The following is a 24,242-nucleotide window of genomic DNA, read 5'->3' on the forward strand; positions in this document are numbered from 1 at the left end:
AAAAAAAAAAAAAAAAAAAAAAAAAAGAAAAAGAAGGTTCTATGCACTTAGCACAGTATTCGATAGCATCTTTGTTGAAGTTTTTTCCTCAGAAAACTGTAATACAACAATTATAACAGTCTAAAATCTAATTGGTGCATGTGTTTAACCCTACCCCCGATGTATTCAAGTGAGTGGCAGTACACAATCCCCATGAATGGAAGGGATGCCACTTGGCTATGAGTGCAGGGAGACAGGAGACTGTGTATTGATTCCACACTCTCCCTCCTTGAGAAGAAGTGGAGGTCACCAGGTTGGCGTGTTGGACTGGGACTGCACACAGCCACGGCCACAAGCATACACCCTCACCACACAGAACAGAACAAGAGCAGTAACAATGGTTACAGTGTGAGGGTAAAGTGACAGCACCCAGCTGCTATCTCATGTCTGTTTGTGGGAAGAATCCCCACACCTGAACCCCAACCCCCCTCCTCTTTGCTGTGGGTTCCAGGCCCTTGGCTATTTCTGGGCATGTGTTCCTCCTCTCTCTTGCTCTCAGACACCCCTATATCTCTTCTCACACCAGCTCCCCTCTGTTGCTGCTGCTAAACATTTTGTATACATTTGTCTGCCCTCTTGCTTCTCCTCCTCCTCCTCCTCTTTTATCTTTTGGTGCTTGGGGCTCATAAATCCATGCAGCTGGTGTTGTTCTATGTTTTTAAAATTTTTGGTCCCTTTCTTTCTTTCAAGCTCTGCTTCGTCTGTTGTCCTTTTGGTGCTACTCTGTCTCGCACTCTTTCTTTCTATGGTTGCCAATGCATTCAATACCTGGCTCTACTCTACTGTACACTTCTCCACGTACCTCTTTGCCCTTCTGCACCACCAGCCACCATCTATTTAATCTCTCCTCTTTCTCTCTCATCCATTAGCCTCCAAAACCAAGAGTTAGAACAAGTTAGAGAACTGAACAGTCCCTCTCCTTCCATTTTTTCCCTTCTCTTTCCCTGTACTCATTCAATCATTTGACCACTTCAGATGGGTCATTTTCTCCACCGCATCAAAACTTGGAGACCTGTTCGCCTTGCCCTCGTAGTGCTTCTTCTTGTGAGCTCCAACCAAGTAAAATACTCGGTTGAAGGTAAGCTAGTTAGCAGCAAGTAAAGTCCTTTTTAGATTTCTTTGCGCTCTCTCTCTCTCTCTCTCATGAAATCTGAAACAAGTGTTTGCTGTGTTCAGGTAGATCATTGTTTAAGCTTTTAGAGGCTGCCAAGGTGGGAAGTTTTTTCTCGTCTTTCTCTTGCTAATTTACATTTCTTTATCTCCAGTTTTATCTTACGGCAATGGATTGGATGCAGGGGAGAGATGAAGAGGTGGTGACGATGAGAGCTTTGATAGGATCGAGGCCGCCGAGATGTGAGACGAAATGCAGTTCATGCGGCCACTGTGAGGCAGTTCAGGTGCCTGTAGTCCCACAAGACAAGAACGGATTTAGGTATTTCTTCGATACAATCACTTCCAGGGGGGGTGACAGCTCCAACTACAAGCCCATGAACTGGAAATGCAAGTGTGGAAACATGCTACTAAATCCATAAGCAAAAGAAACAAGAGAGAATTAGCTGTAATCTTTTCAATTTGTGGATAGATACTTGAGAGGAAGTGAGATTCTTTGATCACTTTTTAGTGCTCATGCTCTGTGTCATTTGCTTGAATGCAAAAATCACTTGTCTCCCTCCACTCATTTCTGTAATCATCATCACTTCCCCTTGTTTTGTTACCAGATCTGGGAAGTATAACTCATCCTTGGAATTTTGTAGAGTTTTTATTTACTCTGGCTGTCAAATTCTAATAACGCATGGTCACTTCTTTCACCTCTCCCTCAACCTTTCTTCTGTTTAATGTTTGATCTATTATAGATGTTCTCGAACTGTGTGTGTGTGAGAGAGAGAGAGAGAGAGAGATGTGACTATTTACGTTAGATTCTCTACAAGCTAAAATCCCTAGTATTTTGTTTAAGGCTGTCAAGTGTCAACTAACACGTTACAGGAGCAAGGCTCGTGAAAGGTGATGACAATGGCGTACATTGTGTGGGCTCGCTGCACGCCATTCCATCTCCATGGCATGTCATATCGATTTAAGGTCCGTAGTAATCCAACAAAATCACATGATCTCACACCCCACATTACAAGCAAATGATGGATGATGGCAAGATTTGGGGTACCACGGTCTCATCCAATACGTAGGCCTCGGGTAAAGAGCTGCCTAAAAAGAGGGATGGTAAACTTTTGTCTTGCTCTCTTACTCCTTTTAGCCTGTCGTGCTGGCTGTTGTCTTGAAGTGATATGTTAAAGTAAGCGCGCTGTTGAACTTTTTTTTGTTATCATATAGAGAAAGATATCAATCATCACCATGACTACTCTTCCGCCAGGTGAACTGAACTCATTCTTGTCCCTTTTTTGTTTTCTTGCTGAAGCAATTCCATTATAGAAAGAGTTGAAGACTGGGCCACTGCATATTACCATTTGAGAGTACCTCATTGTAGTGTGTGATCTCTAACACTATTGATCTACAGATCTCTATCCAATGATCGAATCACCCCACTTCACAGATCTTATGGTCATGACAAACTGGGACTTGGCATATTTACAGACAAGAAGAAGTTTGAAGGGAGGGATAATCTGGTAGGCTTCACAGTGGAATCTGATCAGCCATTCAACACAGTGATTGCGACTCTACATTGTGTTGCCTCCTTCAGTCCCACCATGTTTGGCCCATCTTCCATCATAGAAGGAAAATAAAAGGATGAATCAGGCAATTGTTAGGATAAAGGACAGAGAGATCCATGTGGCACAGTGGCCCCTTGTCCCTTCAAACCAAGGTTAATTTGAGATTATCCACATATAACTTGAGAAAAACTCCAGAAGAAGGTGTACAAACCAAATGGTTGTGCACTATAGTAACATGTCAGGATGGTTGATGTCCCATTGCTCATGACTACAAGATAAATTGGTTCCACTCCCAGGTAGACATGTGACAGTTCCTTGTACTATTTCTGAAGGGAACTGGACCAAATGGTAGAGCTAGCACTATATAATTGCAAAATCACCCAAAAAAAATACTTGGTATGTGGCTTGGACAACAGTCTTTACCTATAAGAAAGTAACTATGTTTGAAGCACTTGATTATGCTATTAAACTTGTTTCTCTTAGGACAGATGTAGCACTAGAAAAGGTGATGAACAGCAGTTTAAGTCCAAGCTACAGATGGAGAATCACATTAGAGCATGGATGACTGCTTGTCAGGCTTCAGGTATCCTACTTCGATTCGGTCGATCTTTTCAAGCCTGCTCGCTTCCCTCTTATCTCTTGGGTTTATTAGTTACATCTGTTATGCATAACCAATAATTCAACCATAGCCTACCTCGAAATACAAATAGCAGATTTCATTCCCAAGGGTTGTGGTACTTTTTGTTCAGCCTGAGAAATACCAATGAGATTATGAGAACAGCAGAACGGTTTGGAAGTAGGAGAAGGATATGCTGTTCTAACCATCTGCTACCACGGACACTAGCTCACAAGATTTCAGTAGATACACTCTCCCTTTTCACATTTGTTGTTAGCCTTCAGGCGGTAACAATTTACCTGGAACTGAGCCTTACAGGATCGTTTTCTGGTAGCATGTCCCACTCCATACCCAGGACCAAAAATAATTGAAACCGAAAGAAGTCTCTTCAACCCACCAGTCTTGGGGTATAGACAGGGTAGAATGCAACTCCCAAGTTTTCCACCTCGGGCACAACAGCCCTAGAAAGGGCTTTATTCCTGCCGCTTCTGATTTAGTTTCAAGTTCCAGCTTACAGGCATCTTCTGAAGTGGAGACTGGAGTGATTGATCTCGTTATGGTTTGAGCCCTGGAGAGTCCACTACCATATACTTGGTCCTTGGTCATAGAAACCATGGCATTCCGAATTGAAGCATCCATGCTTGCCTCTTCGCCTTCAATAACAATGCTACAGCAGTCAAACTTTACAAATTTTGCAGGGAAATGATTACCAATGACCCGAGCTTCATTAGCCATCCTATTCTCATGGCTTCATAAATCCTTGATCATCAGCTCAATCTCCACTGCAGCTGATATCATCGCTTAACTAAAATACTGCAATAAAACTTTCCGGCATCGATCATCAGAGAGCTGGCCTTTGCGATCCTAGATCATGATAGAATTTGTTTCACAATGTAGCACAAATCCAGCATACGGCGGCGTACATCAAGGTTCTGCTTCCACTTAACAGACAACATCAACCTAGAATAAATTTTATCCTAAAGGAATGCCAAATTAACATAACACCGACCGCTACAATGTTATCCAGAATGAACGACCAAGGAAATGAGAGTTGCATTCTCTTACAGCTGGCTACAAGCATACATTCCTAAACTTATTCAATCAAATTAAGGCCATAAGTAAGACAAGTTCATTTAGAATTGAGCATCTTCTATCTGGAGTAACAGTGGTCCAAAGATCCACTCCTCTATTAATCCAGCTTGAGATCCAATATAATTATGATTATCTTCATCAAAAAAAGTGATTGAATATGATAATGCAAGGAAGTCATACTCCCACGGCACTCCAGCCCTATTCGCAACAATATCACAAGTGGAGATTACTAACTGCTAGGTAACTTGGATTAAGAGCAGACTCTACATCCTGCCTTTCTGTTCATTTATATTGGGATGTTAAGAAAGACATCACTTACAAGAATATGATGTTTAAGATCCGTTATGAGATCATGAAAATACTTGGAATATAAGTCTGTACCATCATATGATCCAGTTGCAATTTGGACAGAGCACTACAGGGAGGGTGTTTGATTTTGGGTCAATTGCCGGATAACTGTCATAAAGCAAAATGATCCTACAACTTCACATTAAGAGTACAACTGACTATTAATTCTGCGCCAACTTTCAGAGGCAGATCCTTTCAAACAAACTAACTAGTAATCTAGCAGAGGAACAAACTGACAAGTAATCTCGCAGAGGAGCCAGAGTGGTGGAGAACGGACTCAGGTACTAAATTGAAGTTCCACTTAACCAGTATCATCAAGTCAGACTTTTCTGATTAAATTCAAGGAACGTCCTAGTTACACCCACAAAGTTTAGTAGTTTTTCTTTTTTCACCAAATCCCATTTTTTTCCTGCTTTATTTGTCAAATATCAAATTACGACAAGACATGAATAACTGCATTCTCCAAGAAACAGATACAAAAAAGAAAATTCAGATTATGACTCCAACCTGAATTCGATAAATTCTGCATTCAGAAGAACCGCAAGTAAGAGGATTTGAACCGCTACATATGAAGCAGTTACTTCGACACAATTCTTCTTGAACATAATTTAGTTGCCGCCGCTGAGAGTCAAGTGGTAGGTAAAGACATTAATGGGGAAGCATTATAAGAAGCTGTAGCCTGCGTAGACCATACAAAAGACATAACAACCTGGTCAGGTTTCGGAATATCTCAAAAGCCAAATACTCAGCTGATTGAGGATTGCAATTGAATGAGTAATGATTTAAGTATATTGCAGAGAGAGGTTGAGAAAGATTCAGGGAGAGAAGAAACAATGACAACAGACAAGTTTTCTTAAAATCAATTAAGTCATTGTTAAAATATAATAAATTAAAAATTTAGTAAATGTGTCACAGAAGATATGTTCTTTTATTGTATTTATATTTTAAAGTCGTATATTATCCACTATTTAAAATATGTTCTTTTTAAGCATATTTCCTCTACTTGTATCAAGGTTCCCAACCAAACAGATGAAACACACCAGATAGATATTCTTAAAGTAACCAACCAAAATAATAATGGACAATCTAATAACAAGATCATGACTTTTTTGGTATAATAATAACAAGATCATGATGAAAAGTAAAAAGAATAACTAAAAGAGGCTAGTATGTAAATTCATGTTATTGTTTCAACAAAATACTCTATATTGTAACTTGAACTTCACAGTGATAGAAATTCAGTGATTGGATAATGGTTTTGAGTAGGTGGTTTGTATAGAAGTCCACTCTTTTGGGTAATTATGATCATGACTTTTTTAGTATAATAATAACAAGATCATGATGAAAAGTAAAAAAGAATAACTAAAAGAGGCTAGTATGTAGATTCATGCTATTCTTTCAACAAAATACCATATATTGTAACTTGAACTTCACAGTGATAGAAATTCAGTGATTGGATAATGGTTTTGAGTAGGTGGTTTGTATAGAAGTCCACTCTTTTGGGTAATTATGATCTCAATTTTTGAATCAAGCAGGATACAATTTTCTAGGCCCAGCTAGAAAAGGTTCGTGATGTTTACTTAGCTTATGAAACTCAAACCTGATGTCAATTTATTTTATTACACAAGATGTGTCTAGGAATCAATCATGGAACCAGGACTAATTGAGGCCGCATCATGTCAGACTTATCCGTAGCTTAACTCATTAATTTTGTGTTTCACCTCTGAGAAAGGGTGAATTCAATAGGAAATGGAAAGAAATAATTCAAACATTCATGCTGTATGCTAAATATAAGCATAAGCCTAGGATATGATTTCTACATACCAAAGAACGTACTTCTTATATAGCATGGAAATAAATGTCGTGCATGCTGTTGGTAGGCTGGACCAATACAAACAGCCCAAAGAGCCAGCCGGAAAAAAGTCTGAGTTCAGGAGAAAAAACTCTTTAGTCCAGTATCTTGAGATTGATGTGAAATGAATTACAAATATGAAGTATGACCTAAATTGGCTGTCTTGAGAAGTCTTGGCATGGTTAGGTTTTTGGGTCCTAAACTAGGACTTGATTCATTAGCTGAGTCACATGCAAGGTGTAAGAAATTTCACTGATCTGCATATATTTAACTACAGCAAATTTAAAAATTTCTCACTGATTTTTTAATCAAATCAGACATAACCAAACTCCAAAGATAAAGCCACAATATGAATAGTTTTTGCCTCAGTCCTCTTTTTTCTTTATTTTTTCCCTATTCCAAAAACTCTGAGCATGTTTATTTGAATTATCTGAATTTAGATGATTTTTATTATGAATACATCCAGATGGAAAGACCTTGTTTGACAGAGACTTGAATATGTCTATTAGTATGTACAAGTTAAGGCTTGCAAACTATCAATCTTTAGGAGAAGCATGATTCTTGGATACTGTGCATCGAAAACCATCCATGAAAGCTAGAAAGCTTGCTAAACATCACACTCAATTTGTTTGAGTATCTATACTTGCATTAGCAACAAGCGTGGAATCATATGGTCATCCTCTCCCGAGTACCATTAAATAGGCAACAGATTCTTCCCCTCTTTTCCTAAGCATGAAACCTGATGCCCCTAAGTCAACATCACTTATAGATAAGAAGAAATGTTGTTCTTATTTTTCAGACAGTTAGCGTCTCTTCAAACACAACCTTGCTGCCGACCACCCTACTTCTCTATCCAGACCACCTTGCTTTGGTACAGGTGCAAACAAGCCAAGTACCAGGCTGCTCAAGCTCAGCTTGGTATTTTAAAGGGCTGCTTGAGCTCATCTTGAGCGAAGCTTAACACAGGTTCTTCAGGCATGGCTCACATTAGGCTCAAAGCCGAGCTTTTATCGAGCCAAGCTGAGCTCTCCTTTATTTTATTTTAAAGCCAAATATGTTCGTGCTCGGCTCATTTATAAGCTAAGCTCTGAATGTTCAAACTCAGCTTGTTTTCTAATTGAACTGAACTCAAACAAGCTGCTATGGAGCCGATCTCATGCTGCACATGAGCAGTCCAGATAGTTTGCATCCCTACCTTTGAGATAAACAAAGGGATGAAGGGTACACTAACAATTCGCGGCTCGTTAATGAACCAAACTCCTTTAGTTGCCTCTCCAAAAAATTAATCAACTTCAACACACGGTACCACAACATTCAGCATTCGAAACAAAAGCTCTATATATAAAACTTCTAGTCCCTCACTCATTTTGTTTGGAAAATTAAAATGCCCCCAAACTAGAAACATAGTTGCAACAGACAACTATTTCACTGCACTGGGAAGATCACAGGGAGTCATAGACACAACCCCTAATACCATTACTCGCCTTGAACCATTACATAATTATCAAATGAAATTTGGCTTGAAAGCTATGTAGCCTAATTAAGGATGTAGAAGCAGCCAAAGTAACGATGCAGAAGAGCACTCAGTGTAGAGCAGACAAGTTGGCCTTAGTAATTACTGGTAATAGTATCACATTACAAAGTTGAAACCATGAGGAAGTGGATATAGGATGCTTGTGAAGTTAATGTGCCACTACAAGTAGAAGATTCTTGCTCCACAACAACTAATCAACTTTTCTTTGTCTTTATGTTTTTTCTGCTTTAGTGTTTCCATACGTCCAACAAGAAAGACGGAGTGCATATAAAAACTAATGCCTCTTGAACACAAAAATTATGTTCCTTATGTATAAAAGCACGTTCTCTCTATACCAAGTCTATTCAAGACTCTATATCAGAAAAGAGGGCATTAATTTCTTTAATTTGGAAGAGAGTGCAGACACTGAATCACAATATGCTAGAAAGCTACTTCTTTAAATAACGTAAAATTGAAGTAAAATATTATGGGGACATTGTTGCCTAGGACGATGTGTTTTATAGAAGAAGTATTGTAAAGGACTTGAACAAAAACATCTCCTTTGTGCATGCCGCACCCCCCCCCCCCAAAAAAAGAAAGAAATATTTGCAAAATGACTAGAAATTTCCATCTTATTTATTATAATTTCAATATAATCATTAACAATATAAAATTCTTTGCAATTTTCTCCAAAATGTTTCTTATGACATCCCTTATGTTACTGGCTTCAAGTCCAAAACTTCATGTTTTAGACCAACATGCCAAAGCAGTATGTATGATTGGTCTTGTTTCTGGCATGACCAGAATTTCCTTGAAAACCCATCACACTAATAGTTTAGCATCAAGGCTCATTCAAAACTACAAAAACAAAAACAAAGATAATCAAATTCTATGCTGTAAGAACATTAATGGACATCCCTAGTCCCAACTATGCAAGATAAGCTTTTCATAAAATCCTTTTTTTCATTTCAAGTTAGATTAGGACTACATCCTTTCTCAATGCAATCTTAGTCAAACCCTTTCTCATAACTGCTTTTTGAGGTTTTTCAAAGCTTGTTCTGCTCTGAAACCTAAACACAAATTTGTGCCCTTCAACTTACCAAGGCCTCCCTAGGTGCCATCAAAATTATTTCTAGATTGCTTTACCCTCCTTCAACTTCCAACCTTCCATCAATATACTCAACTCTAATCACACCCTAAACATACGGTGCATTCACTTTAGTTATAGCACATGCAATGATCATATGGCACTAAAATCCCCTTAAATGTTCATCAACCTACTTTAATTTAGATGTGCCTTCACATATATCTCTTCTGTTCAGCAGTACCAAAATAATGGAGAGAACAACATATTCCATAATGAATTGGCTATCTATGTTGTCTAGGATCTCATTTTCATTTTTATTATAAATATTACCAAATATTACCCCTATTTACATCTCATTGATTAATATCTGTGACCCACAAATAACACAAAACAAGGCTCGCCTCCGTAAATAACAACTATTTTTTGCCCATCATATATTGATTTGTATATATAATATGAGCATTAAGCTGGCTTTTTATATAGGCTCAGGCCTATAGCAACTCTAAGTCTCACTTGTCTTGACAAATTGCTAGCCACTGGGAATTGTTCTTGCTTCCTACCATGGGAAATTTCTAATTATTAGAATCCTAAAACTATTTGACCCTTGATATCTTCGGTGATTCATCCTACAGATAAAGGTTGTAAAAAGTTTTATCAAGAATAAGCGATGAGTTTTAACATTTTGTAAAAAGAATGGATCTCTTTACAAGTTACTTGGTTATTTTTCCCCTAGAATTCTGCTGTAGTTAAAGGTGATGTACCTCTCTATAAGAGAGATTGGTCTCAACTGTGCATCAAGAAATCAGACAGGTAGAAACTTATAGCTCTAATGTCACAAGCACTTCCCCCACAGCTTCATCCCCTTATATCCAATTTGTTGTAGGACTTAACAATGACATCAACCTATTTTTCACATGAATAAATAATCTCAAGCACTTTCACACACTTCATTCTTGATACCCTAAGTTATTTCTAATACAGTAATTTAAATTTACTCTTCCACTTTAGAACAAGTCCTTTTCAGCATCATCCTTATCTTCATCTTATACATGGACCCTCATCCACTAATATCTTGATTCATGAAACCTCTCAACAGCAAGCAAGTGGCCTAACTGCTAGCAAAGGTTGCATATGTGATTTAGCAAAAAGTAAATCATATATAGTTCATGCATAAAGTCATGTAAGTGGAAATCACTTGACATTCATGCAACTGGTATGTGACAGTGCGTGATTTTAAGAAAAAATCAAACAAGTTTTACATCAATCACAATTATGCAAGAAGAAACTCTAGGGAAGTTACATCATACTAGCATGCCACTATTGACACCAGAGACCTACTTCCTCATACACCTAACAAAGATGAACTGACAATTTCATTGCCATTGAAAAGATGAGAAGAAACAGAACATGGAGCCAATTCCTTCATCCGAGCATAGCATTCAAATCAACAAGCCCCTCCGCAGACATTCCATGGTATAGATAAACGTACCATCCCTACACTTTCATTACTTTTCTACTACTAAGCAAACATTCTATATTTGTAGCCTGCTCAATCCAAATTTAGACATTTTCATGCAAAGGTGGGATAAAAAGAGAAGATTTTCATATATGTGCAAAGTGATTCATCTGAAGCAGTCATTCTAGTACATAAATATGCACATTAAACCAAAAAAAAGAGGAGGAAGTAGAACCTGGATGGACAAGGAGAAAGCAGTCACATTCAATTAGTTCCAGAGCTCTAAAACCCCAGACTCTTCTTTCTTCTTCTCCTTCCATCTTCTGTCTCCAATCATATCTATGCTACGGCTAATCCAATCCCCTGTTCTCAATGTTGTGCCCACTGGATGCTCTTGAGATCAATCCCTTCCTTTACCATCTCATATAGCGGGCTCATCTCCCTCAGCTTCTCTACTTGCTTCACAGTGAGCTCTATCGCCCGGTCGATCTCGGCCTTGGTGGTGAACCTCCCAATACCGAACCGGATCGAGGTGTGAGCCATGTCCTCGTCCACCCCGAGCGCCCTTAGCACGTAGGACGGCTCGAGGCTGGCGCTGGTACACGCGCTCCCGCTCGACACCGCCACCTCCTTCAGTCCCATCAGCAGGCTCTCCCCCTCCACGTACGCGAAAGAGATGTTCAAATTCCCCGGATACCGATGCTCGACGCTCCCGTTGATCACCACGCCATCGAGCCGCGACCGGATTCCGTCAAGGAGCCGCTCCTGGAGGGCGGCGATGCGGCGACCATCGTAGTCCATTTCCTCCATGGCGATCTCGCAGGCGGCGCCCATCCCGACGACAAGCGGCGTAGGGACGGTGCCGCTCCGGATGCCGCGCTCCTGGCCGCCGCCGCTCATCTGGGGCTCGACCCGGATCCGGGGGCGGCGGCGGAGGTAGAGGGCGCCGACGCCCTTGGGTCCGTAGATCTTGTGCCCGCTGAGGGACATGAGCCCGATCCCCATCTTCTCGACATCAATAGGAATTTTGCCGAGCGCCTGGGCGGCATCGGTGTGAAAGGGGACGCCTTTTTCTTTACATATGCGGCCGATGTCCTCGAGGGGCTGGACGACGCCGATCTCGTTGTTGATGGCCATGACGGAGACAAGGCCGGTGTCGGGGCGGATGGCAGCGGCGAGGCGGTCGAGGTCGACGAGGCCGTCGGGACGGACGGGGAGGTAGCTGACCTCGAAACCCTCTTGCTGGAGGTGGCGGCAGGAGTCGAGGACGCACTTGTGCTCGGTCTGGGTGGTGACAACGTGGCGCCTCTTGTCGCGATAGAAGTGCATGACGCCCTTGATAGAGATGTTGTTGGACTCCGTGGCGCCGGAGGTGAAGAAGATCTCCTTGGGGTTGGCGCCGACGAGGGCAGCGACCTGGGAGCGGGCGGCCTCGACGGCGGCGTCGGACTCCCAGCCGTAAAGGTGGGTGCGGGAATGGGGGTTGCCGAAGCGGGAGAGGTAGAAGGGGAGCATGGCATCGAGGACGCGGGGATCGACGGGGGTGGTGGCCTGCATGTCGAGGTAGAGGGGGCGGCCGGAGATGCGGACGCCCTTCATGGAGATGACGTCCTCCGCCGCTTCCTCCGCCCGGGGAGGAGCCGCGGTGGCGGCGGCGGCGGTTGAGAGGAGGCGGCCGGTAGGGAGGGCACGACGGAGGACGGAGAGGTGCTTCGCGGTGGCCATGGCGGCGGCGGTGCTATTGGAGTCGGGGTCCCACTTAAGTGGACTAGAGAGTAATTTTAGAATCGGTTTTTTTCCGTATATACTCTCTTAAATATATAAAATTACTTAAATATTCTTTTGATAAATTTATTATATATATATATTTATGAAAATATTTCAGTTATTTTAATTTTAAGATGTTTATTTATTAATATTAAATAAAATCTATTAAAGAAAATCAAAACTCGGTTGACATTTGCTCAGTTTTTTGTAATTAAGTTGGATTGATAAATCAAAAAAAAATCGAGTCAAATTGTCAACTTTCTTTTTAAAAATTTTGACTTTGTCAAGTTTGGCATATTAGGTAATCATTTTGGTAATGTTATTTTTTATTTGATTTTGATATAATTATTATTATTTAATGTATGACATTTACCTATTCTACATTATTTTAAAAAATTCAAATATATCAAATTTAAATTAATTATATGCTTAAATTAGTAAAATATTTTTTAGTAATTTGTTAATATTAATTTATTTTTATTTGCATATATATTGATATAAAGTTTTTTTTATATATACCGGTAAGGATATTTTAGTTATTTTAATTTTAAATTATTTATTTTTTAATATTATTAGATAGTATGAGTACATATATAAATATATATATATATAATAAATATTTTATAAAGATATACATATAAATAATAATTTTATGAAAATATTTATATAGTTCTATATATTTTAGAATGTACGCATGCAATATATATATATATATATATATATATATATATATATATATATAAAGAATTTTTTGAAAGAAAAGAAAACCCGAATCAAGTTGAACGATAGACGAGAGGAATGCGGCCACATTGGCTTTGCTACGCGGGGCACCGGTAACTTGATCGTTTCTAGACCATTGGATTAATGGATAGGGTTAGGCTAGGCTCCCGAGGGCAGAATTTGGGTCCACTGCACTCCGTGGAGCCAAACCCGTTAACGAAACCTTGTCTCGATTCAGATGGAACGTGGGCTTCTGGGACTTGGCATGTTTCAGTTACGTATTTGAATAATCACCTTGGAATTGCCTCTATTTTTTTAGTGCAAACCAGGCACAAGCCAGAGTTAAAGAGTAACGGACACGTTCCATGGATATATCTTTCCATAAGACGGTCCCTGTAATGCAGAAAGCATCATTGAGTCCGCCAGTTGCTGCTGCCCAATCAGCTACTGATTTATCTACTCTTCTTATATATGTAGCTGTAAAAGTGAATAGGGTACGCCTTCAAGCAAAGATATCCTGCAATAGTGGGTTAGAGAGAGACTTGTGCTTGTGTGGTGAGTTCAACAGTGAGATTATAACAGCTGAACCTCCTTCAACCCATAACTGTGAAACATGATAAGTCAAGACAACACATTTAATTCCCTCCCATGCTGCTACCAACTCAGCATAAGAAACAGAGCAGGGAGATAATGGATAAGGTTGGTATTGCAGTCCCTTAGCACAAAACTCGCTGCTACCATCAGTCCTTTTAACAACCCATCAAAGTTTAGTTTCAGAACATCCAGGGAAGGGGGAATCCATTTAGTAGTTGGACAAAGAAAATTGTCTACAGACCAAGGTTTTCCCCAGTTCCTGTGTGTTCATAATGGGTTGTTGCAATTAGAAGGATCATCATCCAGCACATAGCAAGTGGAAGACCTTACCAGCTGCATAACAGTATAGTGATGGTCCTGAAAAATCCTGCCATTTTGAGCTTGCCATAATTGCCACGTTACACAAGCTGCAAGAGAAACTTGCCACTTCTCTACCTTGGCACTCCAAGAATGCCGGCAAAGGGACCATGAGTCCAGGTTGGCAGCGGCAGTAGGGTGGCACACCTTCGAGACTTCAGTTCTTCGAGCAGAACTCAGAGCTGCATGAGAGGAAGTCTTCTATGCGAGATGAGTTCTAGAGGCGGGACGCATCATCCAGGAGGGTGACTTAGAGGAGGTGATTGAGCAGATTCTACTGGAGAGGCTGGGGGTGTCCGATCACCCACTTTTAGATAACATCCGGAGGCTGCTGAGGGAGTGCGATGCCTACCAGGTTGTGCATGTGTTCTGGAAGGCGAATCGAGCTGCTGATTGAGTCGCTTCCTTTGCTATTCACCAGTCTAGAGAGATTCTCTAGACCTGCTTTGTATATGTTCCTCCACCTATGTGGAGTATGTTGTCCCTTGACTCTGATGTGCTCATACGAGACTAGTATGAGCTGCCGATGTACCAAAAAAAGAAAAAACATAAATCTTCAACTTTTTTAAGATGGAAACCGGCATCAATGTGGTTGTCATCATATAGACCGGCAACATGATAGAATAGATTGCAACAAGGTTGCCCTACTTGCGAAGGAAAGAGCCTTCCATTGCCACCTTTCAATTTTATTAGCTACCTTGAAAGAGTTGGCGAATTTGGGTCTTCACATGCATGGGAGTCGATGGGCTGAATTTGATAGAAGATTTTCTTAAATTCACCAACTGGCCTGATAGATTGCAAAATAGATCCAACAATAGTTTCAGGCATAGGCCATTTCGAAGAGTGGCTCTAGCCACTAGGAGGCAATCATCAGAAAATAAGAGATGAGAGATGGGGGGACTAGAGAAGATCTTAGTGCACATAAAATTGAAAAAAAAGGTGAAAGCGAGCAGCCTTGACGTAGACCCATTGATGGATAAAACCATTCCCATTAACTAAAAGTGCAATCTACAATGAAAGACACATTGGTGGATCCATGCAATGAAAGTAGGGTGAAAACCTAGCTGGAGCAAGACCGAATTTAGAAATTGCCAAACTGATTTTATCAAAAGCCTTTTCCATATCTACTTTTATGGCCATGAGGCTTTTGGTCCGTGGAGCTCTATGAAAAGAATGCATAACTTCCTGTGCTAAACATAGGCTTCGACTATATTCCTTCCTGGAACAAAGGCACCCTGATTTAAAGAAATAATGGCAGGCATAATAGGTTTAAGATGGTTAACAAGAATCTTGGCAACAATCTTATAGAAGGTGTTGCATAAACTAATAGGCCTATAATCATGAACATGCGAGGGGGAAGGTTTTTTAGGAATGAGGGTGATATAAGTATCTTTCCATGATTGTGGCATGGAGGCATGCCTGAAAAAATGCTTGATGGCTAAGCAAACATCATGGTCAATGATGTACCAAAATTCCGTATAGAAGAAAGGGGGAAATCCATCAAAACCAGGTGCTTTGTCTGGATGCACATCACTCAAAACCTCCTCGATTTCTTCTTGAGTCACTGTCCTGATTAAGGCTTCATTTTGGGCTGAAGAGACGATATTAAGGAGGCTTGGTAACTAAGATCACGATTGTTGAGAGGATTGGTGCCATCTAGCTTGGAAGTGATGAAAAAGAACAAACTTCATCATTATTTTATTCATGTAAGTACATATTAACAACATATACAATCTAGAAAATGAGATAGTTGAATCGGAACAAATAACAATCATAGAATGGATTCCAAAGGTTGGCTTGAAATTTGAGTAAGATGCATACGATTTCTATAATAAATATGCCTATGAGATGGAATTTGGTGAATGGAGGAGTTTGAGACATAATCTGAAAAATTTTATTGAAGTAAAAGATAGAATTTTCTATTATATTCATCAGTCTATTATGGGATGGAAAAACAAGATGAAAATATATGGAATCCCTATTGTGATACTAGGCCGAATTGTTTGCCATGGATAAAACAGCTCTTCTAAATGGTAGTTAGCCATGGATAAATTTTTTTTCCAAGTGGTAGTTACTTTGTATCTGAACTTGTAATAGAGCATATATAATCATGAATTAACAACTCGTAGTCACGCTCATCCTTTAAGATTGCATGGGCAAATAACTAAAGCCTGAATTCTTTAAGCTGGGATTGCAATAAACAATGGAATTAGTCGAAAGGCAATATCTGATTTTATATCTAGACAAACTATGGTCGTTAAAATCTTAATTTTTGCTCAAAGATTTAAGAATCATTTGCATAAAAGCAGTCACTGAAAGCAAATGTAGGTGATATTGAAAGAGTCTTGGAATATCTTGAGACTATGGTATTTGAAGATCCAATTAGAGCCTATTTGGAGGATTCTGTTGAAAATTCTATGATATCCGAATATATACCTTAGGAGGTTTTTTTTTCTTCCTTACGGGATTTGGGCCGGCTCACTCTTAAACTACTCATGGATATTTATGAATATAGACCTAACCCAGCCTGTAATCCTATAATTTTACTGGTTGTACTTGTCCAACATACTAATCCCATAAAATTTTCATCCCAATCATCTAAACAGGCTCTAAATTTTTTTTTTATTCTATTCAAGTTGGTAAGAATGATATTATAACATTAAGCATGAGAGAGATTTGTGAGAGGAGACACGCATCGAAGATAAGTTCAGAGAGGTAGGAGAGAGGGTTTTAAATAGAGTAAAAAAATCGAAAGAGGAAAGAAATCAATCAGAAGGGTTGGTAGCATGATCACTTTCTCCACCTTTCTTTCTCATTTCCTTTCCTGTGCGGCGAAGAGGAAAGTCCTTTGTCAGTGTTGTTAGGCCCTATTTTGGGGTGTTGATCAATAGTAGCACTATGGAAGGAATGGCAATAAATGCCCTCACAGCAGCGGACCCAACCCGAATTTCTCAAGCAGAAATTTCAATAGTTGTGCACATTTTGCAAGAGAGGTCAATAAGATTGATTTCATGTGGTCTTCATTGTGCCTGCACCAAGTATGAGCATGCATTGCATGCAACTCTAGTATGTCTAGTTTGCATAGCATGGTTCTTCTCTTATATTGCTATGCCATTGATGTGTGTTATGATTTCTCGCATCAATATATATATATATATATATATATATATATATATATATATATATATATATATATATATATATATATATATATATATATATATATATAAAAGTATCGGCGATAAACTTGACAAGGAAGGTAGCCAAGATTAAAAATAGGGTAATTGACTTTCCCATCCCTCTAAAGACTCCACTGTAACAAAAAGTCCTTGTTAATTAAATCTAAAACAACCGGTCCAGAAACTTTCCAAACTGTAATTCCTGGTCCCTGAGCCCCTTTTATTTTGAAATAAGATACCGAAAATGCCCCTTCCCTCATGATCTCCCATCCTTCCGAAGAAGAAGAATTTCAGAGACTTTCCAAACTGTAATCTCCCAGCCGCGGCTGCTGCCGACCGCGGCCTGCCCCCTCCCGCAGCCGCCGCCGGCCCGGCTCGCCTCCTCCCGAGCCCCCTCTCGCGGCCGTGCCGCCGGGAATGCCTCCGCCCCTGCCCCCATGGTGGGAAGGTGCCGAAGAAGAGGAAGAAGGGCGCTGTCCCGCGTCCTGCGGCTGTCGCCGGCCACGGCCCGCCCTCCTCCAGCGTCCGCCGTGGCCCAACCCCTTTCCGGCGCCGCCGGCCTTGCGGGAAGAGAAGAAAGAAGAAGAATGGAAGAAGAGAAGAAAAATAAGAAAAAGAAAAGAAAAAGTTTGAACTGGGGTCGACTCCTGCTCTGCTGGGGTCGACTCGTGTGAATCTTGGGTCGACTCGCTCACTTCTACAACAATTTTCTAAGAACACTTAACTGTGTGCACAGTCCTGTTAACTGTGTTCGCAGACAACTTAACTGTGTGCCGCCAGCTCGCGGAAGGAGAAAAAAGAAGAAAGAAGAAGAAGGGAAGAAGAGAAGGAAAAAAAAGAAAAAAAAAGAAGAAAAAAAGGAAAAAATAAAAATAAAGTTAAATAAGTTTGGAACAATTAAATAAGTTTGGAACACACTTAATCTAACATGACACACGGTTAAATAAGCTTGGAACATATTTAAATCATCCCGGAACACACTTATTCTACCCCAGAACACAGTTATTTCGACTGTGCACACGGTTAAGTGTTATTAGTTAAGTCTTAGTGAAGAGCTGGGGTCGACCCCTGAAGAGCTGGAGTCGACCCCTGAAATCAGGCAGAAAAACAGCTCTCTGGAAAGCCTGAGAGAGTCGACTCCAGGTGAGCAGGGGTCGACCCCAGGTCTGTGAACATAGTTAAGTTGTCTGTGAACACAGTTAACTTGTCTAGGAACACAGTTAACTTATCTAGGAACACAGTTAAGTTGTCTGTGAACACAGTTAAGTTGTCTAGGAACACAGTTGTTTAGGAACACAGTTAAGTTGTCTAGGAACACAGTTAATTTGTCTAGGAACACAGTTAACTTGTCTAGGAACACAGTTGTTTAGGAACACAGTTAAGTTGTTTGGGAACACAGTTAAGTTGTCTAGGAACACAGTTAACTTATCAAGGAACACAGTTGTCTAGGAACACAGTTAACTTGTCTGTGAACACAGTTAAGTTGTTTAGGAACACAGGTATCTAAGAATACAGTTAAGTTGTTTGGGAACACAGTTAACTTGTCTAGGAACACAGTTAATTTGTCTAGGAACACAGTTGTCTAGGAACACAGTTAAGTTGTTTGGGAACACAGTTAACTTGTCTAGGAACACAGTTAACTTGTCTAGGAACACTGTTGTCTACGAACACAGTTAAGTTGTCTGTGAACACAGTTAAGTTGTTTAGGAACACAGTTATCTAAAAATACAGTTAAGTTGTTTGGGAACACAGTTAATTTGTCTAGGAACACAGTTAAGTTGTTTGGGAACACAATTAACTTGTCTGGGAATACAGTTAAGTTGTCTAGGAACACACTTAACTTGTCTGGGAACACAGTTAAGTTGTCTGGGAATACAGTTAACTTGTCTGGGAACACAGTTAACTTGTCTAGGAACACAGTTAAATTGTTTAGGAACACAGTTAACTTGTCTAGGAACACAGTTGTCTAGGAACACAGTTAAGTTGTCTGTGAATACAGTTAAGTTGTTTAGGAACACAGTTATCTAAGAATACAGTTAAGTTGTTTGGAAACACAGTTAACTTGTCTAGGAACACAGTTAATTTGTCTAGGAACACAGTTAAGTTGTTTGGGAACACAATTAACTTGTCTGGGAACACAGTTAAGTTGTCTAGGAACATACTTAACTTGTCTGGGAACACAGTTAAGTTGTCTAGGAACACAATTAACTTGTCTAGGAACACAGTTTTTTAGGAACACAGTTAAATTGTTTAGGAACACACTTAACTTGTCTGGGAACACAGTTAAGTTGTCTAGGAACACAGTTAACTTGTCTAGGAACACAGTTGTTTAGGAACACAGTTAAATTGTTTGGGAACACAGTTAACTTGTCTAGGAACACAGTTGTCTAGGAACACAGTTAAGTTGTCTGTGAACACAGCTAAGTTGTTTAGGAACACAGTTATCTAAGAATACAGTTAAGTTATTTGGGAACACAGTTAAGTTGTCTAGGAACACAGTTATCTAGGAACATAGTTAAGTTGTTTGGGAACACAGTTAACTTGTCTGGGAACACAGTTAAGTTGTCTGGGAACACAGTTAACTTGTCTGGGAACACAGTTAACTTGTCTAGGAACATAGTTAACTTGTCTAGGAACACAGTTGTTTAGGAACACAGTTAAATTGTCTGGGAACACAGTTAACTTATCTAGGAACACAGTTAACTTGTCTAGGAACACAGTTATCTAGGAACACAGTTAAGTTGTCTGTGAACACAGTTAAGTTGTTTAGGAACACAGTTATCTAAGCATACAGTTAAGTTGTTTGGGAACACAGTTAACTTGTCTAGGAACACAGTTAATTTGTCTAGGAACACAGTTAAGTTGTTTGGGAACACAGTTAACTTGTCTGAGAACACAGTTAAGTTGTCTACCCCGGAACACACTTATTCTATCCCAGAACACAGTTATTTCGACTGTGCACACAGTTAAGTGTTATTAGAAAATTATTGTAGACTTATGCTGAGGTCGACCCCTGAAGAGCTGGGGTCGACCCCTAAAGAGCTGGAGTCGACCCCTGAAATCAGGCAGAAAAATAGCTCTCTGGAAAACCTGAGAGTCGACTCCAGGTGAGCAGGGGTCGACCCCAGGTCTGTGAACACAGTTAAGTTGTCTGTGAACACGGTTAACTTGTCCAAGAACACAGTTAAGTTGTCTAGGAACACAGTTAAGTTGTCTGTGAACGCAGTTAAGTTGTCTAGGAACACAGTTGTTTAGGAACACAGTTAAGTTGTTTGGGAACACAGTTAACTTGTCTGGGAACACAGTTAAGTTGTCTAGAAACACAGTTAAGTTGTCTGGAAACACAGTTAAGTTGTCTAGGAACACAGTTAAGTTGTCTAGGAACACAGTTGTTTAGGAACACAGTTAAATTATTTGGGAACACAGTTAACTTGTCTAGGAACACAGTTGTCTTGGAACACAGTTAAGTTGTTTGGGAACACAGTTAACTTGTCTAGGAACACAGTTAACTTGTCTAGGAACACAGTTAACTTGTCTAGGAACACAGTTGTCTAGGAACACAGTTAAGTTGTCTGTGAACACAGTTAACTTGTCTAGGAACACAGTTAAGTTGTTTGGGAACAAAGTTAACTTGTCTAGGAACACAGTTAACTTGTCTAGGAACACAGTTGTCTAGGAACACAGTTCAGTTGTTTGGGAACACAGTTAACTTGTCTAGGAACACAGTTGTCTAGGTACATAGTTAAGTTATCTAGGAACACAGTTAACTTGTTTGTGAACACAGTTAACTTGTCTAGGAAAGCCTGAGAGTCGACTCCAGGTGAGCAGGGGTCGACTCATGCTGTTAAGGAGTCAACTCCAGGTCTGTGAACACAGTTAAGTTGTCTGTGAACACAGTTAACTTGTCTAGGAACACAGTTAACTTTATTTTTATTTTTATTTTATTTTATTTTCTTCTTTTTCTTTCATTCTCTTTTTTTCTTTTCTTTTTCTTTTTTTTTCTTCTCTTCTTCCCTTCTCCTTCTTTCTTCTTCCTTCTCCTCTCGCGAGGCCGGCAGCTACGGAAGGGGGTCGGACGGTGGCGGCCGCAGGATGGGGCCACCGGGGGGGGGGGGGGGCAGCGGCTCCTCGATCTTCTTTGGCACCTCCCCACCGTGGGGGCGGAGGTATTTCCGGCGGCGCGGAAGGGGGCAGCGGGTGCGGGAGGGGGCGGGCGGCGGGCGCGGCGGCAGGCGCGGGAGGGGGTGGGCCGTGGCCGGCGGCAGGCGCGGGAGAGGGTGGGCCGTGGCCGGCGGCTGCCTTTTTCTTCTCCTTCTTCGGTGGGAATGGGAGAGGCGGGGGCATTTTTGTCCCATAAAGCAATGTTAAAATATATATGGACCGGTTGTTAAACAACCGGTCAACAAGGATTTAATGTTAAAGTTCGGTCAATAAATGGACCGCTGAGCAAGTTCCCCTTAAAAATATTGAGAAGGTGAAACCAAAATACTTGCTTAGGTCTTGCAAAGAATCGGGTAGGATTGGATTTGGTAGAGTTAAGACGTAGGTTTTAGAGAAAAATTGTAAACTCGAATTTAATCTACTTATTAATGGCCCAAAATCAAAATTTGAACTTGATGCAGTTGATAAATAAGTTTTTCGGTTTGATTCCTATAAGTTTAACAAGACACGTCAAGTCAGGACAAGTGTATTGTGACTTATGAGCTTATTTTAAAACAATTAAATAGATCATAAATGAGCCACAAATAGGTCATAAATGAGTCAAATTAATCTAGTTCAATTATTAAACAAATCTAATTAGGTTAAACAAATCAAATTTTAAATATGAACTTGATCTCTTTGATAATGGATTCAATCATATTGATTTGGTTCCAATCCAATCATATTTATGCAAGCACAATCGCAACTCTATTTGGATTGGTGGGTCAGGTCTTGGACCGCCACCACTGGCTCTAAAGTAGCGTTTGGTGACCCAAACGGGATCACTACGGTGATTTGGGATCACTGATGATCATTATCCCAGAGCAATTTGATCCCAATGATCTAAGATCACTGTATCTAGTATGCTATGTCCTAGTAATTAAAGATTTCTGGTTTTTACGAGTAACCTCTTTAGTATGTCATGGGAATCCAAGATTACTCACCATATAATATCAAAACTATCCCTAATATATTTCATATATTCTACAATTACGAAACAAAATTCTCAAATAAATCATAGAAAAACACATACAAATGGATAGCATCAGTTCCATGCAGTTTATATGTACAATTGTTTGCACAAATTAGTTCTAATTTTGATAGCCAAATTATTAATCCTATAAAATATATTAATTATTATTATAGAATTAATATCTTTTATTTACACTCTTGTACATTACTATTTTGATATTATTTTTTTATTTTGATTAAAAAATAAGGCAAATATAGTAATTTATTAAATAATTTTATAATATAAATATAAAGTAAATAATATATTTCTATTTTGTTGGCGATCTTTTCATTCTGTCCGGACGTGCCGCAAGATCCATTAGCAGAGTTCTATTTGGGTGTGTCGGAAGAGAGTGGTGACAAGCCAAATGGCAAGGATAGATGTGCGTGGGCAAACCACCGATGTTGGATCAGCTAGAAGGATGATGATGATGATCGAAGGAAAGATAGAGAATAACGTAGATCCATGTGCCTTGACCGTTAAGGACTTTTGCCACCGCTATACCACAATTCGAAGGAGATAGATACCGATAAGGATAAGAAGTGTAACATTGGAAAACTAAGTTACATCTACTTATAGGGTACACTCTATTGGTAGATAAAACTAAGATAGATAAAAATGCACTGGATTGATTGTTGAAGAATTTTTACAAAATACAATTTCATTTATTTATACTAAAACATAATAACTTCCCTACAACATGATAGCTACCCCCTTTGATGGTTGTTATCTATGTCTAGCCTCCATGTTTGGTGGTTCTGGTAACTACCGCCAACTATCTTCCCGTTATGCATGTTCACTAGCACGGCCACTCTACAACAATTGCCAGATCGATAATTGTATTTTATCGGCCTTAGCATAGTTCTCATGGACAGTCTCTCCTTTCTCAACCTACAATACTGTTATATACACTTGAGATTGATTTAGTTGCCTCGTTCTTCCATTCACCAAATTTATATACTTTGTAGTTAATCACATCCAACATTTGATCTTTTAGCTTGCGTATCCATGTCTTAATCAAACTCTACTTGTTTGGCATGCGTCTCCACCATTTATGATTTATCTGAGTTGAACTCTACTCAGTCTAGCAAGCGTCCTGTGATTCTTGCCTGCTTTGGTTTGGTTTAATCAAATAGATCCATATGGTGCATGCTCTTAGCCATGAGCTAGATTATTGAGATAGAGCATAAGTACTATTATAATTATAAACTATAACTAATTAGTAATATGATTAGGAATATATTATAATATAATATATATCATAAATACTATATATGTAATATTATTATAATATAATATATAATATTGATATAGTATATTAATGATATAATGATATACCAGGACTAAGATATTTTTGTCCCTGCTCTAAGGTAATCTTGGAAACCTATTAAGAAACCATCATCAAAAATGGGTTTAATATCACTAAGGGCATGTTTGGATAATTGGGATGAAAATCATATGGGATTTGTGGGTTGGGCCAATCCAACCAGCAGGTCATTTTTTTTTCTATGGGATTGGACCGGTCTATTTCAAAGCTACTTCTGGTCCAAATAAGCTCGATTATCCAAATTTAGTAGGTTCTATGATTTTGTTGGTTGCACTAGCTCAATCTACATAGAATTTAGCCCAATTATCCAAATAAGCTCTAAGTTCGATGGTGATTTTAGAGGGTGATTTGGGATCACTATTTTATAAAATCACTAGGATAGAATCAAATAAGATGATCTGATCACCTCCGTCCACCTTC

General features: G+C 39.6%; 2 protein-coding genes across 4 annotated transcripts; one reads left to right on the forward strand and one right to left on the reverse strand.

Moving 5' to 3' along the window:
* Positions 1 to 669: 669 nt before the first annotated feature.
* Positions 670 to 1,626, forward strand: LOC120106250 (EPIDERMAL PATTERNING FACTOR-like protein 2). Its single transcript, XM_039119211.2, has 3 exons — positions 670 to 1,117; positions 1,216 to 1,250; positions 1,335 to 1,626. The coding sequence occupies exons 1-3, from the start codon at positions 1,015 to 1,017 to the stop codon at positions 1,569 to 1,571; spliced, it is 375 nt and encodes a 124-aa protein (XP_038975139.1). The 5' UTR covers positions 670 to 1,014; the 3' UTR covers positions 1,572 to 1,626.
* A 3,427-nt stretch (positions 1,627 to 5,053) lies between these two features.
* LOC103713660 (cysteine desulfurase, mitochondrial-like) lies at positions 5,054 to 12,449 on the reverse strand. Of its 3 annotated transcripts, none has more exons than XM_088719880.1 (3): positions 10,902 to 12,427; positions 6,595 to 6,682; positions 5,054 to 5,437 (listed from the first exon to the last, which is right to left on the reverse strand). In XM_088719880.1, exon 1 carries the CDS (start codon positions 12,389 to 12,391, stop codon positions 11,036 to 11,038), a length of 1,356 nt encoding a protein of 451 aa, XP_088576006.1. In that variant the 5' UTR covers positions 12,392 to 12,427; the 3' UTR covers positions 5,054 to 5,437; positions 6,595 to 6,682; positions 10,902 to 11,035. The 3 variants fall into 3 exon arrangements, with proteins under 3 accessions (XP_088576006.1, XP_088576001.1, XP_008798885.2); XM_088719875.1 differs by having other exon boundaries at positions 6,583 to 6,682; XM_008800663.5 differs by lacking the exon at positions 6,595 to 6,682 and having other exon boundaries at positions 10,902 to 12,449.
* Positions 12,450 to 24,242: the final 11,793 nt, after the last annotated feature.

Source organism: Phoenix dactylifera, chromosome 1 (assembly GCF_051530095.1).
Source record: "Phoenix dactylifera cultivar Ajwa chromosome 1, Ajwa_hap1_PhDact_Kaust_v1.1, whole genome shotgun sequence".
NCBI classification, from domain to species: Eukaryota; Viridiplantae; Streptophyta; class Magnoliopsida; order Arecales; family Arecaceae; genus Phoenix; species Phoenix dactylifera.